Source organism: Eucyclogobius newberryi, unplaced genomic scaffold (genome assembly GCF_026437365.1).
Source record: "Eucyclogobius newberryi isolate DKJ021-1_F unplaced genomic scaffold, fEucNew1.0.hap1 SCAF_19, whole genome shotgun sequence".
Lineage (NCBI taxonomy): Eukaryota > Metazoa > Chordata > Actinopteri > Gobiiformes > Gobiidae > Eucyclogobius > Eucyclogobius newberryi.
The window spans coordinates 13,023,706-13,044,801 of NW_027315823.1; the positions used below are offsets into that span (position 1 = coordinate 13,023,706).

General features: G+C 41.1%; 1 protein-coding gene across 1 annotated transcript; it reads right to left on the minus strand.

Annotated features, from left to right (window-relative positions):
* Window positions 1-2,101: 2,101 nt before the first annotated feature.
* On the minus strand, window positions 2,102-19,924 carry LOC140365380 (delayed-rectifier potassium channel regulatory subunit KCNS2). The gene is made up of 11 exons (XM_072451768.1): window positions 19,813-19,924; window positions 19,627-19,682; window positions 13,416-13,592; window positions 11,647-11,780; window positions 10,271-10,435; window positions 8,369-8,540; window positions 7,605-7,688; window positions 7,371-7,532; window positions 7,011-7,094; window positions 4,344-4,436; window positions 2,102-2,521 (listed from the first exon to the last, which is right to left on the minus strand). The coding sequence occupies exons 2-11, from the start codon at window positions 19,672-19,674 to the stop codon at window positions 2,138-2,140; spliced, it is 1,503 nt and encodes a 500-aa protein (XP_072307869.1). The 5' UTR covers window positions 19,675-19,682; window positions 19,813-19,924; the 3' UTR covers window positions 2,102-2,137.
* Between the last annotated feature and the right edge of the window lie 1,172 nt (window positions 19,925-21,096).

The window sequence follows — 21,096 nt, forward strand, 5'->3', positions numbered from 1 at the left end:
CACTGTTTTGAAGAAAAAGTTAAAGACTTGGGAAGACCTAAAATACCACCGCCACTCTCCCTCACTCACAACATTCAAATCCCGCCTAAAAACATACCTCTTCACCCAAGCCTATGACCTCCCCTACCCCTAGCCTCCTCTACCCCATTGCCTACACTTCTACCCCCTGTTACATCCCCATCTTTTTCTCTCTACTTCTTCTGTCTTGTTCATTTTATCTGTATATTAATGTGTATTGTACGTGTTGTCCCCCCCTGTCTGTAAATACCCTCCCCTTTTTTATATATGTTCAGCGTCTTTGGGTCACTGAAAAGCGCTATATAAATAAAAGTTATTATTATTATTAAAATAACTTGAACATCTGTTTCGCTTCTACAGCCAGAGAATCGTCTCTAAAAGCCTGTTAGTGTCTCATCAGATCTATCCACCAAAACTTTTGAGCCACTTTGTTGTGTCTCTGCGTTTCTTCTTCTGCCAGAATAATAAAGGAAGAAAAATGAATATTTAATCCCGGGCTGGATCCGATATACTTGACTGTGACTAACGCCGTCTTCAGATCCTAAACCAAAATGTGCCGAGATGAAGATCTAAGACTTGGTTCGATGATTGAAATGGATGTGAGCCCGATGGCACTTAAACGCTAAATAAAGATAATAAGATCCATGCTAATGTTTCAGGATGGATTGGCAAACAATCAAGGAAGATTCATTTTTGTTCATTGTTGTGAAAGATAAAATCAAGATGAAGTAGATGATTTTGGGATGAAAAAGGAGAAATAAATGAACAATTGTTGGAGTGGGATTCAGTTTTATGTACACAATTTTGTTTTTTAGGTGTGCAAAATCTTGTTATGTTTATTGAATGTAAGGATTGGTGAAGGAATGAGGCCAGAATATGTTTTGAGCTTCAATAAACTTCTCAAACTGATGTTGGTTGGTGTGCAGTATTTGTAATTTGACCGCTGAGATGAGCCGGCCGAGTGAAGATGTATGGACTTTTAAAACGTGGAGGAGCTTCAGGTATGGCTTCAAAGAGCATGTTGCTAAATGGATCTGGTGATAAACCATGAGGCCTTTCCAGTGTAATTCATCTGAAGTGCACGTAGCGGAGGAAAGAGGGAATTACGTGGAAGGAGTGAAGGCCTGAGGAGTCTGGGAAGAAGAGCTCCATTATGTGAAACCTGAGCTTAATGTCCGTGGAGCTGAGGGCACCAGAGCGAGACCCAAGCACTACCTACATCTGTCAGATCATAAAGTATTCTTAATGAGGGAGGATTGGGTGATGAAGCGCGTCAACTGTGACCCGTGACGTGTATTTATCCAAAAAGCTTCACACTATTAATACTTTCAGTCATCGTTTATTCAGTGCATGCGTCTCCACTCCTCATATTTGATATTTCAAATCCAGTTTGAATATAAACTCATGTGAAAGCAGCTACATGCACCAACGTGCGATTCATGTCCACTTCTTCTTCAGAACATTGTGATGGAAGCACTAGGTCACTCAAATGGACACTTTGTGTACGTTTTGTTTCCAAAATGTTGAGTTTTGAATTGCAGTAATATGAGACATTTATTTATACATAGAAAAGGTGTAGGCCAGTGTTATTTCATCTTCTACTCAAACAAACTGATGCTGTAAGCAGCTTTCTTCAGAGCGCACTCAGTATCTGCCAATGCCCAATAGTAAACAATACCATGGCCTGAAGAAGAAATATGTGTCTCTCCTTAAACTGACATAAGCATATCAGGAGCCAGTTCTGCTGTACTTACCTGGAAGATTATCCACAGTGGCTGTTTGCGATGGAAAACTTTAGAATTGGTATTGGAACGCGCCAAATAACCACACACCTGCTTTAAGAAGCATGTTAAATAAGCACCTTATACTACCACAACAAACTGAATGTTGAATTAAATTTAAGGGTACAAGCTTTTTGCACATTTCTTCTTTTTATCCTATAGCAGATTTAAATAATTTTTCTTTTGATTTTATATATGTTGCACTGAATCACCAAAGCAAGTTCCTATGTTGTTCTTATGTGAATGATTTTCTGATTCTGAAGCAGCTCCAAGATTCCAGTATCCGTATATGTATATCCGTATATATATTTGAACGTCTTGTCCAAGTGTACGGTCTCTCATAACTGATGCTCGTCCTTCCTCTTCCCTGTAGTATTCGGCGGGTGCTCCACAAAGCTATAATTTATGACCCCGCCCTCAAAGTCGATATACTCCTCTATGTCGTCTATGTCTACGTCTGAGCCTGTGTCACCCCCATTGCAGCCCCTGCGGTTGTTGTTCCTCACCGAGGCCTCAAGCGCTTTCTGTCGCCGATAGAAATGCGAGAACTTGTTGAAGATGATGGTGATGGGCAGCGCCACCACCAGGGTACCTCCCAAAATGCAGCCGCTGGCAGCCAGTTTCCCAGCCACAGTGACAGGAACTACGTCGCCGTACCCCACTGTGGTCATGCTGACTGTGCCCCACCACCAGCAAGCCGGGATTGTGTCCAAGCCTACGTCCTGCAAAAAAAACAAACAGATCCGTTTCCTCATCATCCATTTACTAACATTGTGTTTGCTCTGCTTCCTGAATGTTTGTGTAATGCTGTATTGTTCCGCAACTGAGGAAAATATCATGTTCTGACTCAGTATTTGAGAAATGACACGATGATACAGTACATGTAGGGTTCTAAAATGTCACAGAGCCATTACAATAAAAAATAAAAAATACAATTACAACCCACTGCTTATTATGGTGAAACGCCTTAGTTTTGAACAGGAAGTCAATGGTCCTGTTTCTATTGTCAAGCTGTTTTTAGATCAATATTGCAGTTTACAATAAACAAAACGTCCAATGATGATCCACTTATCCATCCATCCATCTTCTGCCGCTTTATCCGGGGCCGGGTCGCGGGGGCAGCAGTCTGAGCAGGGACTCCCAGACTTCCTTCTCCCCAGACACTTCCTCTAACTCCTCCGGGGGGATCCCGAGGCGTTCCCAGGCCAGCCGAGAGACATAGTCTCTCCAGCGTGTCCTGGGTCTTCCCCGGGGCCTCTTCCCGGTGGGACATGCCTGAAACACCTCCCGAGGGAGGCGCCCAGGAGGCATCCGAAACAGATGCCCGAGCCACCTCAGCTGGCTCCTCTCGACGTGGAGGAGCAGCGGCTCTACTCCGAGCTCCCCCCGTGTGGCCGAGTTCCTCACCTTATCTCTAAGGGAGCGCCCAACCACACGGCGGAGGAAACTCATTTCGATCGCTTGTATCCGCGATCTTGTTCTCTCGGTCACTACCCAAAGCTCATGACCATAGGTGAGGGTAGGAACGTAGACCGACCGGTAAATAGAGAGCTTTGCCTTTCGGCTCAGCTCCCTCTTCACCACAACAGTCCGATGCAGCGACTGCATCACTGCAGCCGCTGCACCGATCCGCCTGTCGATCTCACTCTCCATCCTTCCCTCACTCGTGAACAAGACCCCGAGATACTTGAACTCCTCCACTTGGGGCAAGGACACCCCACCCACCTGGAGAGGGCAAGCCACCTTTTTCCGGTCGAGAACCATGGCCTCGGATTTGGAGGTGCTGATTCTCATCCCAGCCGCTTCACACTCGGCTGCAAACCGTCCCAGTGCATGTTGCAGGTCCGGGTTTGATGGAGCCATCAGGACAACATCGTCTGCAAACAGCAGAGATGAGATCCTGTGGTCCCCAAACCGGACCCCCTCCGACCCCTGACTGCGCCTAGAAATTCTGTCAATAAAAATTATGAACAGAACCGGTGACAAAGGGCAGCCCTGGCGGAGTCCAACATGCACTGGGAACAGGTCTGACTTACTGCCAGCAATGCGAACACAGCTCCTGCTCCGGTCATACAGGGACCGGACAGCCCTGAGCAAAGGGCCCCGGACCCCGTACTCCCGGAGCACCCCCCAAAGGACACCCCGAGGGACACGGTCGAAAGCCTTCTCCAGATCCACAAAGCACATGTGGACTGGTTGGGCAAACTCCCATGAACCCTCGAGCACCCGATGGAGGGTATAGAGCTGGTCCAGTGTTCCACGACCGGGACGAAAACCACTCTGCTCCTCCTGAATCCGAGGTTCGACTGCAACATAATGATCCACTTATGTTGCTGTTTAATATTAATGCCTAAATAAGAAACATCATATATTTCCTTTAATCTAAATCAATATGATACATCTAACAGGTTCAAAAATTAGGATATTTTACCTACCTTTAGAAAAACATATAAATAATTAAAATACGTCTTGCTGGTGTGATAATATTGAATAAGGGGCGGTGTTGCAGAAAGTCGCCGTAGTGAGTAAAGCTGTTGTCTTTACCTCCTCGTATTCGGCCGTGTACGCGATGCCAGAGAAGACCGAGACCCCCACGGCCAGGTACAGTAGCAGGATGCCCACCTCACGATAACTGTGCTGCAGGAGAGTGGCTGAATTACAAGCAGGGTCCACACAATCGGAGCTCCTGTCATTTGTTTTATTTGCAGACACATTTTGTTTCGGTGGTGTTTACTTTCCTTGTCGTCTTCTTCGTCCACGTCGTACAGTAAATAACAGTTCTCCCGTAGTGTCGTGGGGGTGTGAGCCATGTACATAATTCATTGCACTTGAAGCAGGTCGTTGCGTAACACACTTTACGACATAAAAAAAACAAACGCCTGGTCTTCATCTGGCACCAAAATTTAAGATAACAAACGCAGTATGGTCGCAGTTACTTTATTACTTGGTTTACGGATTTTTAAATGAAATATATTGCACAGGCGGACGGAATATAAATATAAATATAATTTCAATTTCAAAAGATGTTTTCTTCCGGGTTTGCCCAAAACACACCACGGGAGGAGAGGGGGGGAGACGCGGCACGCAGGAGCATGTAACAGTAGATTTAGCGTGTTTTAGACAGACAGAACTGACGATTAAAGGTGCCATTACATGCTTTTTTCACGTTTCTTAGTCTATCCTAAGTGTATAATTGATAATAATAAGTGTTGTGCAACACCCATAACATAATAGTTAAGAAATATCACCCAGACCTTGGACCCCCTCACCAACCCGGAAATGCAGACGGCTTGGTTTGATATTCGCCCCCACCCTTGCGAAGAGCGATCTGGCTCCCCCGCCCAACCCGTGATGTAGTCTCAGAGCGCGTGTGTGCCCCGCCCACCCGTGACGTAGTGTGTCCCCCACAGCTGTCTGCGCCGTGCTGCGCCGCTCCGCGCGAGTGAGTGAGAAATGATAGAACTTCAGATCAACACTACTTTGAGACTGAATAAATCTGGTGTTTATTCTACAGCGTGCGCAGAACAGATATATATATATATATATATATACAGTCTTATGTACATCGCGCTCTTATTTCCTGTTTTTTCGGTATCGGATAGAACTTCTCTCCGTTTATTTTCCCGGTTGTTGCATCAACTGCCACATAAACCTTCACCATTGTGATAATAGTAAAGAGTGCGATATCATTAATGAAGTTTTGGGCCTCTTTGAGCCGTGTTTCGTCGTAAATCGAAGCAGAAAAACTCCGGGGCTTGTATGAGGAGACACGACAGCCTGGAGCAGCGCGGAGCCGGGGGGAAGGGGGCGGGAGGGGGAGAGGGGGGAGGGGGATGATGACGCGGTCTTGCCCCACCGCCCGTCAGTTTGGAGATTCGAGGAAAGGAGATAGTCTGTAATATAGCTAAACACTGCGGGAATCAATCAAAAAACAGGTAAATATATGAAGCACAAATAGCAATGTAAGAAGGTTAAAAGCTCTGAAAAGTCGATTTTGCATGTTATGGGACCTTTAAGTGTGCACCCTCACCCACCCAGTCACGGCAAAACACGCTGAAGAAAAATGGTAAACGGGTTTAAAATGTGTATTTGCGATATAAAGGCGCGCAGCAGACAGAGAGACGGGCGTGCGCGCTCTCCCCAAGACCGCTTTTTACATTTAATTTAATGCTATTTTGCTTTTTCGGAGGTACTTTCTAAAAAAAAAATATATAATAATTTATTTTATTTATATTGTATAAAACAATAATCTAAGTGCGGCGGATCCATAAACCAAGTAATAAAATAACTAAGGCCAAGCTAAACTAAGCTAAGCTCCACTGTTGATGATTTCTCAACTGGTTCAGTCGTACTCAGGCTCATTCATTCATTCTATCAGCCACCTCGCCTGTATAAATATATCAGTGTATAACAGACTCAATTTAGAGCTTCAATTTAATATTTGCTGTATTTAAACAGCAAAGAGTGTTAATTATCCAGGTTTTCCAGATTGGATTGCACTTTTAGTTTTAATCCCGGCGCATCGTTGTCATATTCTTTCACAATCCTTCCACACAATAGCAGCGTGGAATCCTGTACAGCATATTGATTATCACAGAGGTTTGTATCAGATGTGCAAAAGCAAAATCCGATACACCACAAACTACAACTGCGCTCCTTCATTTCGTCCATCCACGACATGTAAGAGACACCGCAACTCTCGTTTTCACTACCATCGGTCAAATTAATCTGTTCTGACCTCATTATTTTCAATGCGTTACGACTTTTTTATTTTTGCAATTCAGAATAGGAAATGTAGTCTAAAATACGGTGCAAAACAAGATGTACAGGAGATGCATTTATCTAGGACTGGTTTGGTGAGAATTTGAAATGAATCATGTCTTTTGAGATGTAAATCAAGTCAGATCAAAGCGGTGACCTTTGGCTTGTCATCTTCAAAAGGTCAATAATAAAAATGCCAAAATACTATCTTTGGTCTCTGTCCAGCTCTGTGGGGAAAAGAGGACGTTGATATTTCTTGACATTTGATTTCTATCACACAATTTTCACCCTTTCCGACTGTTGCACCGTAAAACACATTTTGTTTTATGTAAATAGCTTTTTTTTTTTTTATTATATCAGATGTTTAGCGATATGCTGCCAGGCAGATCTCGTGGCCAGGCCTCTTAACCTGGTGAAATAGAAATAAATGAATCAGATTGGGGGTCTCACCCGAAGAGTAGCCCCCAGCGACCTGAGTCCAGTCGAGTGTCGGGCCAGTTTCAAAACTCGGAAAATCCTCATCAACCTGAACACCTGGAGACAGACAAGGAGTTTTCTAAAGTAATACAGTTTTACAAAGTTAAAGGTTACAAAAGACAAATGAAAAACAAATGTGCACCGGGATACACGGCAGTACATACAGTTACAGATACAGATACTGAAGAAAACTATTATGACTTTTGATAGATCACAGGTACTTACAAAGACGTTTATTAAGGTCAAATGTTACTTTGTTTTCCTTTAAGGTTAAAGTAAAGGGGTCAAGTCCTAACAACCTCCTTATTTTTGAAGTACTTCCAAATAGCCCACCTGAATGAGTCGTCCAATGTTGCCAAGCTCCGACTCAGAGCCCAGCGTCAGGTCGAAGAGCAGGGTGATGTAGATGGGCACCACGGACACCAGGTCAATGATGTTCAGAGGGTGGTGAAAGAACTTCCTCTTGTTTGGAGCCAGTAGCAGCCGCATCACCACCTCCAAGAGGAAAACGACTCTTTACATTTGAGTGCATTTGCTGTTACTGAAATGTGTGCACTGTGTACTTACCTCAAAGGTGAACCAGCAGGAGCAAAAGACCTCCAGAATCTGCATAGTGGGGTCTTCAATGACCTTCCCATCCTCGTCAAATGTCTGTGATAAGAAATATCATGAACTTAAAGAATCCGGGTCGGGTTCGGACAGTGGATTTTCGGAGCCCAGTCTAAACCCATGTATCTATATATGGGTTATATACTTTTAGTCATTTGGGTGCCCGAAGCAGAAAGACAATCAGGCACACCACAACCTACAACTGTGATCCTTCATTTAATCTGTCCAAAACGTCATCAACAATCAATCCACCTTCATTTATAGAGCCCTTTACAACACTCAAAGTGCTTCACAGTCAAAATCAAGGCAATACAAAGCGTAAAAGCAAGTCAAAACAAACTGTACAAAGTAAAGTTTCACTGTGTTAAAAAGCCAGTCTGAATAAATACGTTTTAAACCTGGATTTAAAAAGGTTAAAGTCTGTGATGGTGCGCATGTCGGGGGGCAGTTTGTTCCAGAGTCTGGGACCAGCGACAGAGAAGGCTCGATCCCCCAAGTGTTTGAGTCTGGCTCTGGGTACGTCCAGCAGAAACTGATTTGTCGTCACATTTCACTTCCTTCAGGTTAATCTTTTCAGTGCGTGTGTTTCTGAAGACCGCTTTACTCCTTGTGGATCGTAAAATCTTGTTTGTGGAGTCAAAACTGTGCCCTCGATGGGTCTGTTTCTGTTCAAACGGTGGTTATGCGCGAGGGGAAAAAACACCATGACCGTCCACACTGACCTGGTACTCCGGGAGGCTGTTGATGCACATGATGGCGATGGAGGTGAGCACCACGCCGATGGACAGAAGACTGAACAGTTTACTGGGGATGGAGTAGCCCGGGTTCTCCAGAGTCAGCCACAGACACTTGCGCACGTTCCCGTATCGGACCTCCTGGAAGTGCAGCATGTCTCTGAAGAACACGGTCAACCACAAATCCAGTAAAAATCCAGTAAAAAGTAAAAAATAAACTGTACAAAATGAGTGAGTGTTAAAAGCCAGTCTGAATAAATACGTTTTAAGCCTAGATTTAAAAAGGTTAAAGTCTGTGATGGTGCGCATGTCCGGGGGGTCGCATGTCGGGGGGGGCGCATGTCGGGGGGGGGGCATGTCGGGGAAGGCGCATATGTCGGGGGGGCGCATGTTGGGGGTGGCACATGTCGGGGGGGCACATGTCGGGGGGGGCACATGTCGGGGGGGCTCATGTCGGGGGGTGCGCATGTCAGCATGTCCAAAAGTCAACACAGAGAAGGTCAATAACGCGACAGATCGATCACTGAGAATCTGAAAATAGTATTGGATCTTTTTGTAGTATTCGTCCACACACGCTGAATACAGTACTAACAAAGCACTGAATACAGTACTAACAAAGCACTGAATACAGTACAAACAAAGCACTGAATACAGTACAAACAAAGCACTGAATACAGTACTAACAAAGCACTGAATACAGTACTAACAAAGCACTGAATACAGTACAAACAAAGCACTGAATACAGTACTAACAAAGCACTGAATACAGTACTAACAAAGCACTGAATACAGTACTAACAAAGCACTGAATACAGTACTAACAAAGCACTGAATACAGTACAAACAAGCACTGAATACAGTACTAACAAAGCACTGAATACAGTACAAACAAAGCACTGAATACAGTACTAACAAAGCACTGAATACAGTACTAACAAAGCACTGAATACAGTACTAACAAAGCACTGAATACAGTACAAACAAAGCACTGAATACAGTACTAACAAAGCACTGAATACAGTACTAACAAAGCACTGAATACAGTACAAAGCACTGAATACAGTACAAACAAAGCACTGAATACAGTACAAACAAAGCACTGAATACAGTACTAACAAAGCACTGAATACAGTACTAACAAAGCACTAAATACAGTACTAACAAAGCACTGAATACAGTACAAACAAAGCACTAAATACAGTACTAACAAAGCACTAAATACAGTACAAACAAAGCACTGAATACAGTACTAACAAAGCACTAAATACAGTACTAACAAAGCACTGAATACAGTACTAACAAAGCACTGAATACAGTACAAACAAAGCACTGAATACAGTACTAACAAAGCACTGAATACAGTACAAACAAAGCACTGAATACAGTACTAACAAAGCACTGAATACAGTACTAACAAAGCACTGAATACAGTACAAACAAGCACTGAATACAGTACTAACAAAGCACTGAATACAGTACAAACAAGCACTGAATACAGTACTAACAAAGCACTGAATACAGTACAAACAAAGCACTGAATACAGTACTAACAAAGCACTGATTACAGTACAAACAAGCACTGAATACAGTACTAACAAAGCACTGAATACAGTACAAACAAAGCACTGAATACAGTACTAACAAAGCACTGAATACAGTACAAACAAAGCACTGAATACAGTACAAACAAGCACTGAATACAGTACAAACAAAGCACTGAATACAGTACTAACAAAGCACTGAATACAGTACAAACAAAGCACTGAATACAGTACAAACAAAGCACTGAATACAGTACAAACAAAGCACTGAATACAGTACAAACAAAGCACTGAATACAGTACAAACAAAGCACTGAATACAGTACAAACAAAGGCGGTGTGCGAGGACCTGTTCAAGTCGGAGATCTCGTCCACGGAGGTGTCGATGCTGCTCACGTCGCTGTCGTCGTCCCAGCTGCGGTGGCGGCTGCTCTCCAGTTTACGGTCGTGGTATCGATAACTGCAGCACGAGTCCAGGAAGAACTCGTTGATGCCCCAATACTCGATCTCCTGACTTACAAATGCACATAAAACCATTTGATATGAGTACGGGTAGACCCATTCTGAAATTCTGAAATGGAGGCAAAGGCGAAGGAACATGATATGATTTCAACGGGAAAATTGAGATTAATCGCAGAATTTCCCAAAATAAGAAACATTACTGTGGTTTTGGCAAATGAAAACCAGATACTGTGCATTTGTTTATTTAAAAGAAGATTTTGAAAGACACTCACAGAAAATGTTTCATTTTATCTACACATTTATTCACATTTAACCACAAATTAAATTGAATTTGAGCTTTAGAAAAAGAATAAAGATAGAATTATTACATTTTTTCTTCATAATTTATAATAGTAAAGAAAACTTCTACCCTTGAAATTCAAAATAGTTGGTTATTTTTGTTAATACGAGCTAAAATCATAGTTTTTAGCGCTGCTGTAAGTTAATCATTGAGAATGTTTAATTGTCAGAGCATTTTAAAGGGTCTATGAGGACAACATTTACTACATTCAGTGACATGGGATTTTGCATCCAGATCATGCCACTACTTTATCATTAGAACTTTTGATGAAGGTTTTGTCCCCTTCGTTCTCTTTTCAAACTAAAGCACCGTGTCCCCTTCGTTCTCTTTTCAAACTAAAGCACCGTGTACCCTTCGTTCTCTTTTCAAACTAAAGCACCGTGTACCCTTCGTTCTCTTTTTAAACTAAAGCACCGTGTACCCTTCGTTCTCTTTTCAAACTAAAGCACCGTGTACCCTTCGTTCTCTTTTTAAACTAAAGCACCGTGTACCCTTCGTTCTCTTTTCAAACTAAAGCACCGTGTACCCTTCGTTCTCTTTTCAAACTAATGCACCGTGTACCCTTCGTTCTCTTTTTAAACTAAAGCACCGTGTACCCTTCGTTCTCTTTTCAAACTAAAGCACCGTGTACCCTTCGTTCTCTTTTCAAACTAAAGCACCGTGTACCCTTCGTTCTCTTTTCAAACTAAAGCACCGTGTCCCTTTCGTTCTCTTTTCAAACTAAAGCACCGTGTCCCTTTCGTTCTCTTTTCAAACTAAAGCACCGTGTACCCTTCGTTCTCTTTTCAAACTAAAGCACCGTGTACCCTTCGTTCTCTTTTTAAACTAAAGCACCGTGTACCCTTCGTTCTCTTTTCAAACTAAAGCACCGTGTACCCTTCGTTCTCTTTTCAAACTAGCACCGTGCAGTATCAGATTGTTACCAGAAGGAGAAGACACAGAGCTCTTCCATGACGTGCAGTTTTCCAGTCTGGTAGAAGTGAAGGACGTAATGGAACAGGCTGGGATTCCTGTCAAAATAAAACTCCTTCTGCTGCACATCGTAGTCGTCACACACCTGCAGAGAGGACGGACAAATGACTTACTACATTTTCTCAAGACAGAGGTGTATTTTCACTTTACTCTGGTTGAAATGTTATTACAAAAAGTATAAAAATGTGTTCAATATCTGTGTAATGAGTCGTCCAGACATTTTAAAGTGTTTTTACATTTCGTGACTATGTTTCGACACTCATCCAAGCAGTTTCTTCAGTCCCTCTGACCGGGATCTGGTAAGTCGCTGCCCGACATCTGGGAAAACGTATTCACTCTTAGAAAAACATTTTGTCCACGTGACAGAATTAATTTGGTTTCGCTCATTTGCTTGATAGTTTGACAAGCCAACTCATTGTAAAACAAGTTGACAACTCCACAACAGAAATAACAGTAATTGTTGCAGCCCAATTTGTTTAATCTATTTGTGGAATAACTTTGTATTTATATTATTTATACACGACTCCCCTGTTGAACACAAAACACATAAAAACCCATAAAACAAACTGAACAGATCAAGATAAAATGGCAATAAAAGAAAGCAAAACAAATGTTTAAAAACTCACACAATGTGGAATAAAATCTTCACTGGCACTGTGGATAGTCTTTCATAAGTGCTTTGAATTCATTGAAATATATAAAATCATTCAATATACAATGTCTTTGTGTTTTGTTCCATAATCGAGGAGCAAAGTTTCTGTATTGATTCGATGAGACTCTAAAATAAGAATGTCCTGAGCTCTTAATAGCCAAATATCTGATGTTCCTATGTGAAATAATGAGGTAAAATTCCAATGAGGTCTTTATAAATAAACATGAATTCAAACATAATTTTAAATGAACAGTTTTGTGAATGGATTGAAAATCCACTTGAATATTTTGCTCCACTTGTCCTGCAGAAGACAGCCTCGCATACATAATCACATCATCTGCATACAAGTGGATGTTACTATGTTTTAGATTGTGGCCAATTGAGTTTATCTAACCTGTAAATAGGAGTGGTCCAAAGACGAACCCTTGGGTAATGCCTCTGTTAAATTGAGAAACAGTTTGAGCTCGATTTGTGAGGTAATCTGAAAACCACACCCAACAGCATCCAGAAGATCCAAGAGAATCCAAAGATCTACTGACCAAAGGCCTTTGATCAATCAACAAAAACAGCAGCACATTCTTCATGATTGTCCAATGCAATTGCAATGTCATTTATAACTTTTGTAGCTGCTGTGATAGTGCTATGCCCTGGTCTAAATCCAGACTGGCAGCTATTTAAAAATGAATATTTGGTTAAGAAAGCACACACCTGTTTACTTATTAGCTTCTCCAAGAGTTTTGCTAGGCAGGATAGTTTTGAGATTGGACAGAAAATAATATTGTAATGGGATACATTCAGTTTGAACTGTGAATGTAAAAACATGACTTTCATTATGTTATTTTTAGAATAAAACTCATGACAGGAAAAAAGGCCATCACAAAAACAAAAAAATTACACAAATTGTAAAGACGATCAAGGACTGGACCAAAATTATAATGGACAGTCACAAAATTTGGATTATATGTGCCTTCATTTTCTTTGGATGTCTTCAGTGTGAATTGTATTTTCTCCTGTGCTCTCTCTAGTCTTGTTCTGTTTTTGTATTTGTTGTTGTAAATAAAACTTAACCTGTAGTATGTCCTCCTCAGAGTCACAGGACAGTAGTTTGCCCAGTCTGGTGTCGGGAAACTTCTTTAAAGTGCTGGAACAGAGGCTTCTCTTCAGCCCCCCGACATTCACATGGACCAGGCCGTCCTCCGAGTCCCACCGGACCCAACTGGGCAGCGCCTCATTCACCATCTCCACCTGCAACAGCAGCGAGGGTCAGAACACGTTTAAGAAATTCGAACGGGTCCATTTCTTCTTGAAGATGGTAACAATTTGTAGGAATGATCTGTGGTAGGACAAGATTATCTCATCTCAACATCTTTCACTGTCAGTGTTGGTTTCATACATTTTCTATAATATTTTAATACTCATAAACTAGGGCTGGGCAATGTGACATAATGAGTTGATCACCTCGATTGAAGTTTGTCTTATTATAAACTAATGAAGTGGCTTTCAGTGTTAATTTCCTGATCATACACAATACAGACTTTTGATTCTCATTGCAAAAACAAATCTGACTTTTTCCTCCAAAATCTGAAATATGTTATTGACAATGAATTAAAAAGACACAAGCTGATCACTGTCAATGAGAAATAACAACATCTTGATAGAAATTCAGATATGATTGCACAGCCGTATTAGTAACTGACAGTTAAAAGCAAATGAAAGTGAAATCAGTCACACACGGAGGTCAGAATGTATTTCAAACTAATCAAATCAAGTTTCCCAAATGAAATAAAGTGATTTAATTAAGTTTGCTGCTACTTAAAGGAAAATTGTACAAGTAGCAACTCCTCACTGATTAATTTACTAATGATCATAGTATTATATTTGTGTTGAATTAAATAAAACATGAATGGAAGTGTATTTTACAGTAAGCTAAAGCTGCATGGGGATTATAATATTGCCTATTAAATCCAAGGACAGTGCATGGACTCCGATCTCTTTCAGAGTCTACAGTGTATTGATCGATTGGAAATGTGATCTAATTTCTACAGATAAATTTACATAGAAGCTACAGTTATAGTAGTTTTGTTTGGATGAAGATAAGATAATACATACAGTATAAACGATTATAAACATTGTAGTAAATTGTATGGTATATTGTATTAGCTTTAGTGACAAAAAACAACTAACCTTTCAAGTTGAAATGTCATAAGAGAGCAGATTTTATAAAGAAACAAGGAAGATGAAATGAAATAAAGAAGTGAAATGGAGAGACCCTTTATTTTTGGCATCTTTTCCATGTTTATTCTGGTACGGTCTAAACTGCCCTTTGTGGGATCTGTCCCAGAAGATGAAGATCCCATTACAACTCGGGACAAACTAAAAAGTGAGAAAAATGACACAATCGTTCTACCATTCTTCAGCCTGACCTTGGCTCACACCACTGTACCATGCATTGTTTTGTACCAAACTCAAATGTAATGCTTAGTTATATAACGATTACCATCTCTACCACATTAAGAAAAACACCTAATCCAGGTTTAAACATGGGCTTCAAATCCCTAAAAAAGAATTTCTGAGACGCCCACTAGGCCATCTAGTTTTACAACTTTACTCACAGATTCACAGCTGAACGGCCAATTTGGCAAAGTCCAATAGATTCCAGTATTTGTTATGGTGTTCTGTCCCATCATTTGGTCGGCAAAATCATAATGACTGAAAGTGAATCTTTTGCCACAGTTTTTGTCCCTCCCTCTCTCCTCTTCCCTGTTGCTAACATTTAAAAGTTTAAAAAGGAGCGGAAGAGTTAAAACAGCATTAGCCCTGCACCGGTCTGAGATTCGCTGGATCATTTCCTCACATTCAGCAATTAGACACTATCTAAGTCCATCCAATAACATTACAGACACACTTTACCTGATGCACTCTGGAGAGTGGATGAAAACCTGCTGGCAAGAAACACATCTCCAGACTTAGACTGAGAGCACCGCGCTGGGTTTATAGCAGGTTACAAAAGTAAAATGTGGCTTTGTAGACGTAGTGACTATTTAGCATTTTAAACACATCACGATCACATCTTGAACACCTTTTGAAGCATCTGTCTCAAATATCCGACATCAAAATTTAAAACCTCCAAGAGGACAAATCACAAATCGCATTAACGTTGCATTAAAGTTCGCAAATTTTCACTTTTCACTCAAAAGTACATATTTATATGGGAGGTAACTTTATTTGTACCCGAGGGTAGATTTGGTTGCAGGTAAAAAGAGTGGGCTGCTCACACACACATAGACAACATTAATGACATTGACAGAAAACGGACAGTGACACAAAAGAGACGACTAGTGCTCCAAACATAGAGACATGGATAAAAAGTATACAAACAGTTAATAGTGTCAGAATACAGCGGATAAAATACAGAGTAAAAGCCATCATAGATACAAAAAATAATAAATAGATAAATAGGTTAAGAGGGCTGTGCAGTCTGGCTATTTAGTATTTTAATAGCTGAGGGAACAAAACTGCCCCTGTATCTCTTGGTTTTGCACTATGGTAAGGCATTATGTACCTGCGGCCTGATGGAAAAAGCTGAAATTCAGCATTTAGTGGATGGGATCCGTCTTCTAAGATGGACCCAACGAGCCTCTGTAGCTGTCTAGTGAGGAGGGATTCTGGGTTCAGCTGTGGCTCTCCAATCAGCCTACTAGCCCACCTCACAATTTGGTTAAGGGAGTTCTTATTTTTTAGGGGTAGGTTGCTGAACAAAGACACCAGGTTGAAGGAGATGACCGATTCAATGAAGCAGAGGTAGAACATCGTATATACTTGTAGTTTTAGTACTTTACACATTTTTACCCTCATACATTTGATAATAATTAAGTAAATCAAACATGCCGCAACAGGTTAAATCCTCTACGGTGGTCCTGACCAAGCCTCCGGGTGCTGAAGGATGGGTCAAATGCAGAGGACTCATTTCCATACGGGGACAATAACATGTACCTTAAACCTTCAATTTTATAAAGGTTATGTATCTGTTTGTATTCTGATTTTAATGCATATTTTACTTTTATGTAAATCACCTTGAATTGTGCTAACTGACACTGATATGAATTCAAGTAAAATAAAAAATAAATTGACCAAAAAACACATAAAATATGAATTACAAAACTTGTAAAAACTATTATAAAAACAGGAGTGAATGAAATAGAACACAGCTTTTGGTATGATTTTGAAGGGAATATAATAGTAAATGGAGAACGGATTTAAGCAGCCCACTTGCTGGACATCATTATATTTCCTGGCAATAAAACCATCATTGTGCTCAATCTTAGTTTGGGCAGCAGTCAGTGGGAAATCTTTTGGAGAGTTTAAAAAAAAACTCGAGAGAGAGAGAAACTTCATATCTTCACACATTTGACTAGGTTTATATGTTATTCATATTGGGCCCTTGTTTGGACAGTTGCAGGTGGGAGTACTGTAAATGTCTGTAAGCGGGTGGTGTTTCAAGACTTGGGTATTTTAATCACAAGCACCATTAAACCCATCCTCTTCTCTAACAATGAACTTTATTATCTTTATTCACATCCACAAATCGACTTGTTGGTCTTCCTCAATGACTAAAACTAAACTAGTTCAAGACCAAACCCAGATTAACCCAAATCTAGATGGTAAAATTATACGTGGATTTACAAGGAAGGTTTTCACTACACCAGGACTGGACACATCTAAATGATGATGGGGGAAAAAGATACTTATCAATACTAAAAAGTCTAAAGTAGATTCACTAGAAGGTGTAAGAATATATATATGAACTATTGTTATTTTGGATATTAGATTTTCTCAATAATGTGTGTTTTTAATCATCATTTTGGCACAGAACCATTTTTCCGTGAGATAAACATGTGACACGCGAGTCCCATCCATGTAGCAGAACCAGCACAACACTAACTGTCAGCAATAATAGACGCCATAATATTGCGAACGTTTGTACACTTCACTCTAACAGTCCTTCTGAAATGGACAAGGGTCAGGGAATCTCCTAAAAGCCTCTGGCTCTACACCAGTACACGCTGTGTGCCTTTAGTCAGCATTAAAATGTCTGCTCCGGCCGATTACTGTCTCATCAAAGTACATTGAGAGGAGCAGATAAAATTAGATTTACTACGACCACCAAAAAGCCTCCTCCTCCACACAATTGCTTGTGAGTCATAGCTTGGATAAACTGATTTATTTCAATTGGCTTCTCCTGTGTCCAATTAATTATAGATTATGTAATTGTAACTAATAAGTTAGTTTAATAGAACGATTGTGGAAAAATATCTAAATGTGGTAATTGCATTAAATTTGCTATTTAAAAAGGCAAATGTTGTCAGGACAATGTGTAGCTCAGGCTTTGGAGATGGGTCCACTGCTCCTGACTGGTTTCCTCAGTGGCATCAAAGGATTCGTTACATGCCAAGGAGCAGAAATCAGAAAAACGTTTATTGCCACTTTTAGTGGCAAAATTCACAAACTAGGAATGTGCTTCTGCAATATCGTTCAACATTAAACAATTCATAATATTCATGAAAAAAATATTGATTTGGAAATGAAATTAACTCAATTCTCAGCAGAGCACACAATGCACTGTAGTCTCTGTTTGTCCCTGGCTGTGGCTCCAGCGTACCACACGGTGATGGAGGAGCTGAGGATGGACTCAGTGATGGCCGTGTAGAACTGCACCATCATCTGCACAGGCAGCTTGGCTTTCCTCAGCTGCCGCAGGAAGTACATCCTCTGCTGGGCCTTCTTGATGAGGGAGCTGATGGTGCGCTCCCACTTGAGGTCCCGGGTGATGGTGGTGGCGTGGGGTACACGGTAGTGATGAGGGACACTGAGATGGTGAGGGGGGGCTGTGACTTTCCTGAAGTCCACGATCATCTCAACTGTCTTCTGGGCATTGAGCTCCAGGTTGTTACAGCTGCACCAGGAGACCAGCAGCTCCACCTCCCTCCTGTAGACAGACTCATTCCCGTTTGAGATGAGACTGATGAGGGTGGTGTCGTCCGCAAACTTGATCAGGTTTATGGAGTCTTGGCTGGAGGTGCAGCAGAAGTCAGTGCTCCCCCTGCAGGTAGAGTCGGGCACGTTGAGCTTGGAGAGCCTGTCCTGGAGCAGAGCGGGGAGGATGGTGTCGAATACAGAGCTGAAGTCCACAAACAGGATCTTGGCATAGGTTCCCAGATGCTGCAAAATGAAGTGGAGAGCCAGATTGATGGCGTCGTCCACAGACGTTTTGGCTCTGTAGGCGAACTGCAGGGGGGAGGTGAGGGACTTGAGGAGACATCAGCGCCACAGGCCTGTAGTCATTAAGTCCAGTGATCCGGGGCTTCTTGGGGACAGGGATGATGGTGGACGACTTGAAACAGGTTGGGACATGGCATGACTCCAGGAAGGTGTTTTGGGCATTATGTACAGTCAAATATGTATTCTTAAATATGTACTTTTATTGCCAAAACAATGTAGGAAAGATCCAATGTGGTCCTAGTATTAACGCCAGTTGTTGTACCAATTAGTATCAGGGCAATGACATTTTTTTTAAACCTTAATTAAAAGCACTCCAAAACCTAAGACTAAACCAGGTCTAAATTAGCCATGCCTAATAGAACTTCCTCCTGCGTGTTATTGTACAGAGATATCCATATTTTAACTTTATCATCTTCCACGTAATGACAGAGTAAATGGCGGGACAGTCTCTCCGCCTCTTCTCGTGCCTGTAATCACATGACGAGCCCATGAGGAGCTCTCCGGGGAACCGCCATGCTGCACAGAAATAAAGTGATCTATAATTCAGCATCAAGAAAAAAAACATGGGCCTGCAAATCACAACAGCACCGGAAAACACTTCAGCCGATAAACACATAAACAAACAGAGCTATGAGACAATGGCGTCATACTACTGTCATTCTTAAACGTAGGCCTACTGTGAACGAATGTGAAATGTGAAGGAGATGTAGTTTATTACCGGCTGAAGTATCATTTAAATATGGGACTTTTCTGTAGCCTGAACTGAACCCTCGACAGGAGAATTATAGACAGCTCAGTAAATAAGAGTTTCTGAAAGATTTTACTAATCCAACACAAATAATCTGAAATTTGGCGTACCATAACAATAAATGCACACGACTAGCCTATAGCAAGATATGCAAACTGTACACAGAAGTACACAGAAAACTATAGAACAAATTAAAGGTAAGCAGAAGAGAAATGTTAGCTTAAATCTACAAAAAAACAAGGCAGAACTTACCTCACAGTCCACAATACCAAATACAAAACTTGAACGAAGCCAAAACATTTCTAGAACTCGGGGAAAAAAAGAAAAATAAATGTAACAAAGCAAAAATAGCTTGAATCCACAATTAACACATAAGGTCTAAGCTAATGTGTAGCCGTTTAGCGGTAAAATATACTTAAGTAGTGATTAAACACTCACCTGTGCGTTTGTTTCATCCCCAATGTAGCTTTTCTCCCTCTGGATTCAACCCATCGTCGTTGTCAAACTTTTCCCACGCAATTCAAACAGAAATAAATCCAGAGTTTAGTGAGTTTTCTCCGGTCTCGTGGCTTCTTTCCGGAGAGTCGCACGCGGAGTGAGCGGAGGCGGTCTCTTTGAAGTGAACTGGACTCGCGCGTGCATCTTCACGAGCGTCCCATCCTCCAGGCTTCGGCTCTTTCCGTTACATTCCGCGGGAGACTCGGCTCTTTCCGCTTGCGTGAGTTCATTTTGTTTCAATTAAAGTGATATCCCTCCGCAGGGAGTCGTGATGCGTCCACAGTGTCAATAGAACGTTATTAAGTCATTTTCAGAGGGATGGAAAGTTAGTTTAGTAATGAAAACTAAATATGTTTAAATATGTTCTTCTTCTTTTCTTTTTCTTTTTTTAATCTGAAGACGGCTCCGGCCATTTAATGTCATAAACAAAATTAATTAAAATCAGAAAATTGATTTTGCTAACGTTTATTAACAATGCCTGGTAATAGTCTGCTCTAGTTATTGGGAAAATGGAAAATCTGAAGCCAATTCCCAGTCAAAGTTTAAACAATTTTCTAAAACTACATATTGTTGGTAAAGAAATTCTTTGTATAATAATGACTAGATGACTAGTTTATGGGTAGTTAATAACCGGACCTTTTAAAGAATCTCCTAATAGGGAAGGCTGCGTTGGCAATGTTGAAATGTGGTTCGGGTGATATGTGTTCATGTGGCACCACCTTGTGACTACGTGTCATACAGCAGTATGAGTTCGTCTCTAGACTCTAGTCTGTTATGGTATTTGTTCTTTTATGTTTTATAGGGTCCACTACTACATCAGTACAGTTTTATATCATGCATTTTGGGCTGTACTTTAACATTAAGACACACCAAAGACAACATGTTTTTCATTGATATTTGTAATATGTTTAAACATGCTTTTATTGTTTGGGCTATGCTTTGAATATTTACATCCATATATAATATATATATTGATTTTATTCAACATGTCATGCTGAATAAATACAAATGGTGAATAGTCATATTTCATTTCCCATTCCTACCTTTTCAGGCCCTCAAAGCACGTTACACCAAGGAGCCCTTTAATCACACACTCATACCAGCAAAAGCAAGGTCAGGGATGTGGTGTGTATTGCTCAAGGACAAAACAACAGTATGCCTTGCTGGAGTCAATGCCATAGAGAATAAAAAGGTGCATTATAACTTTTCTGTTGAAAATGTCTT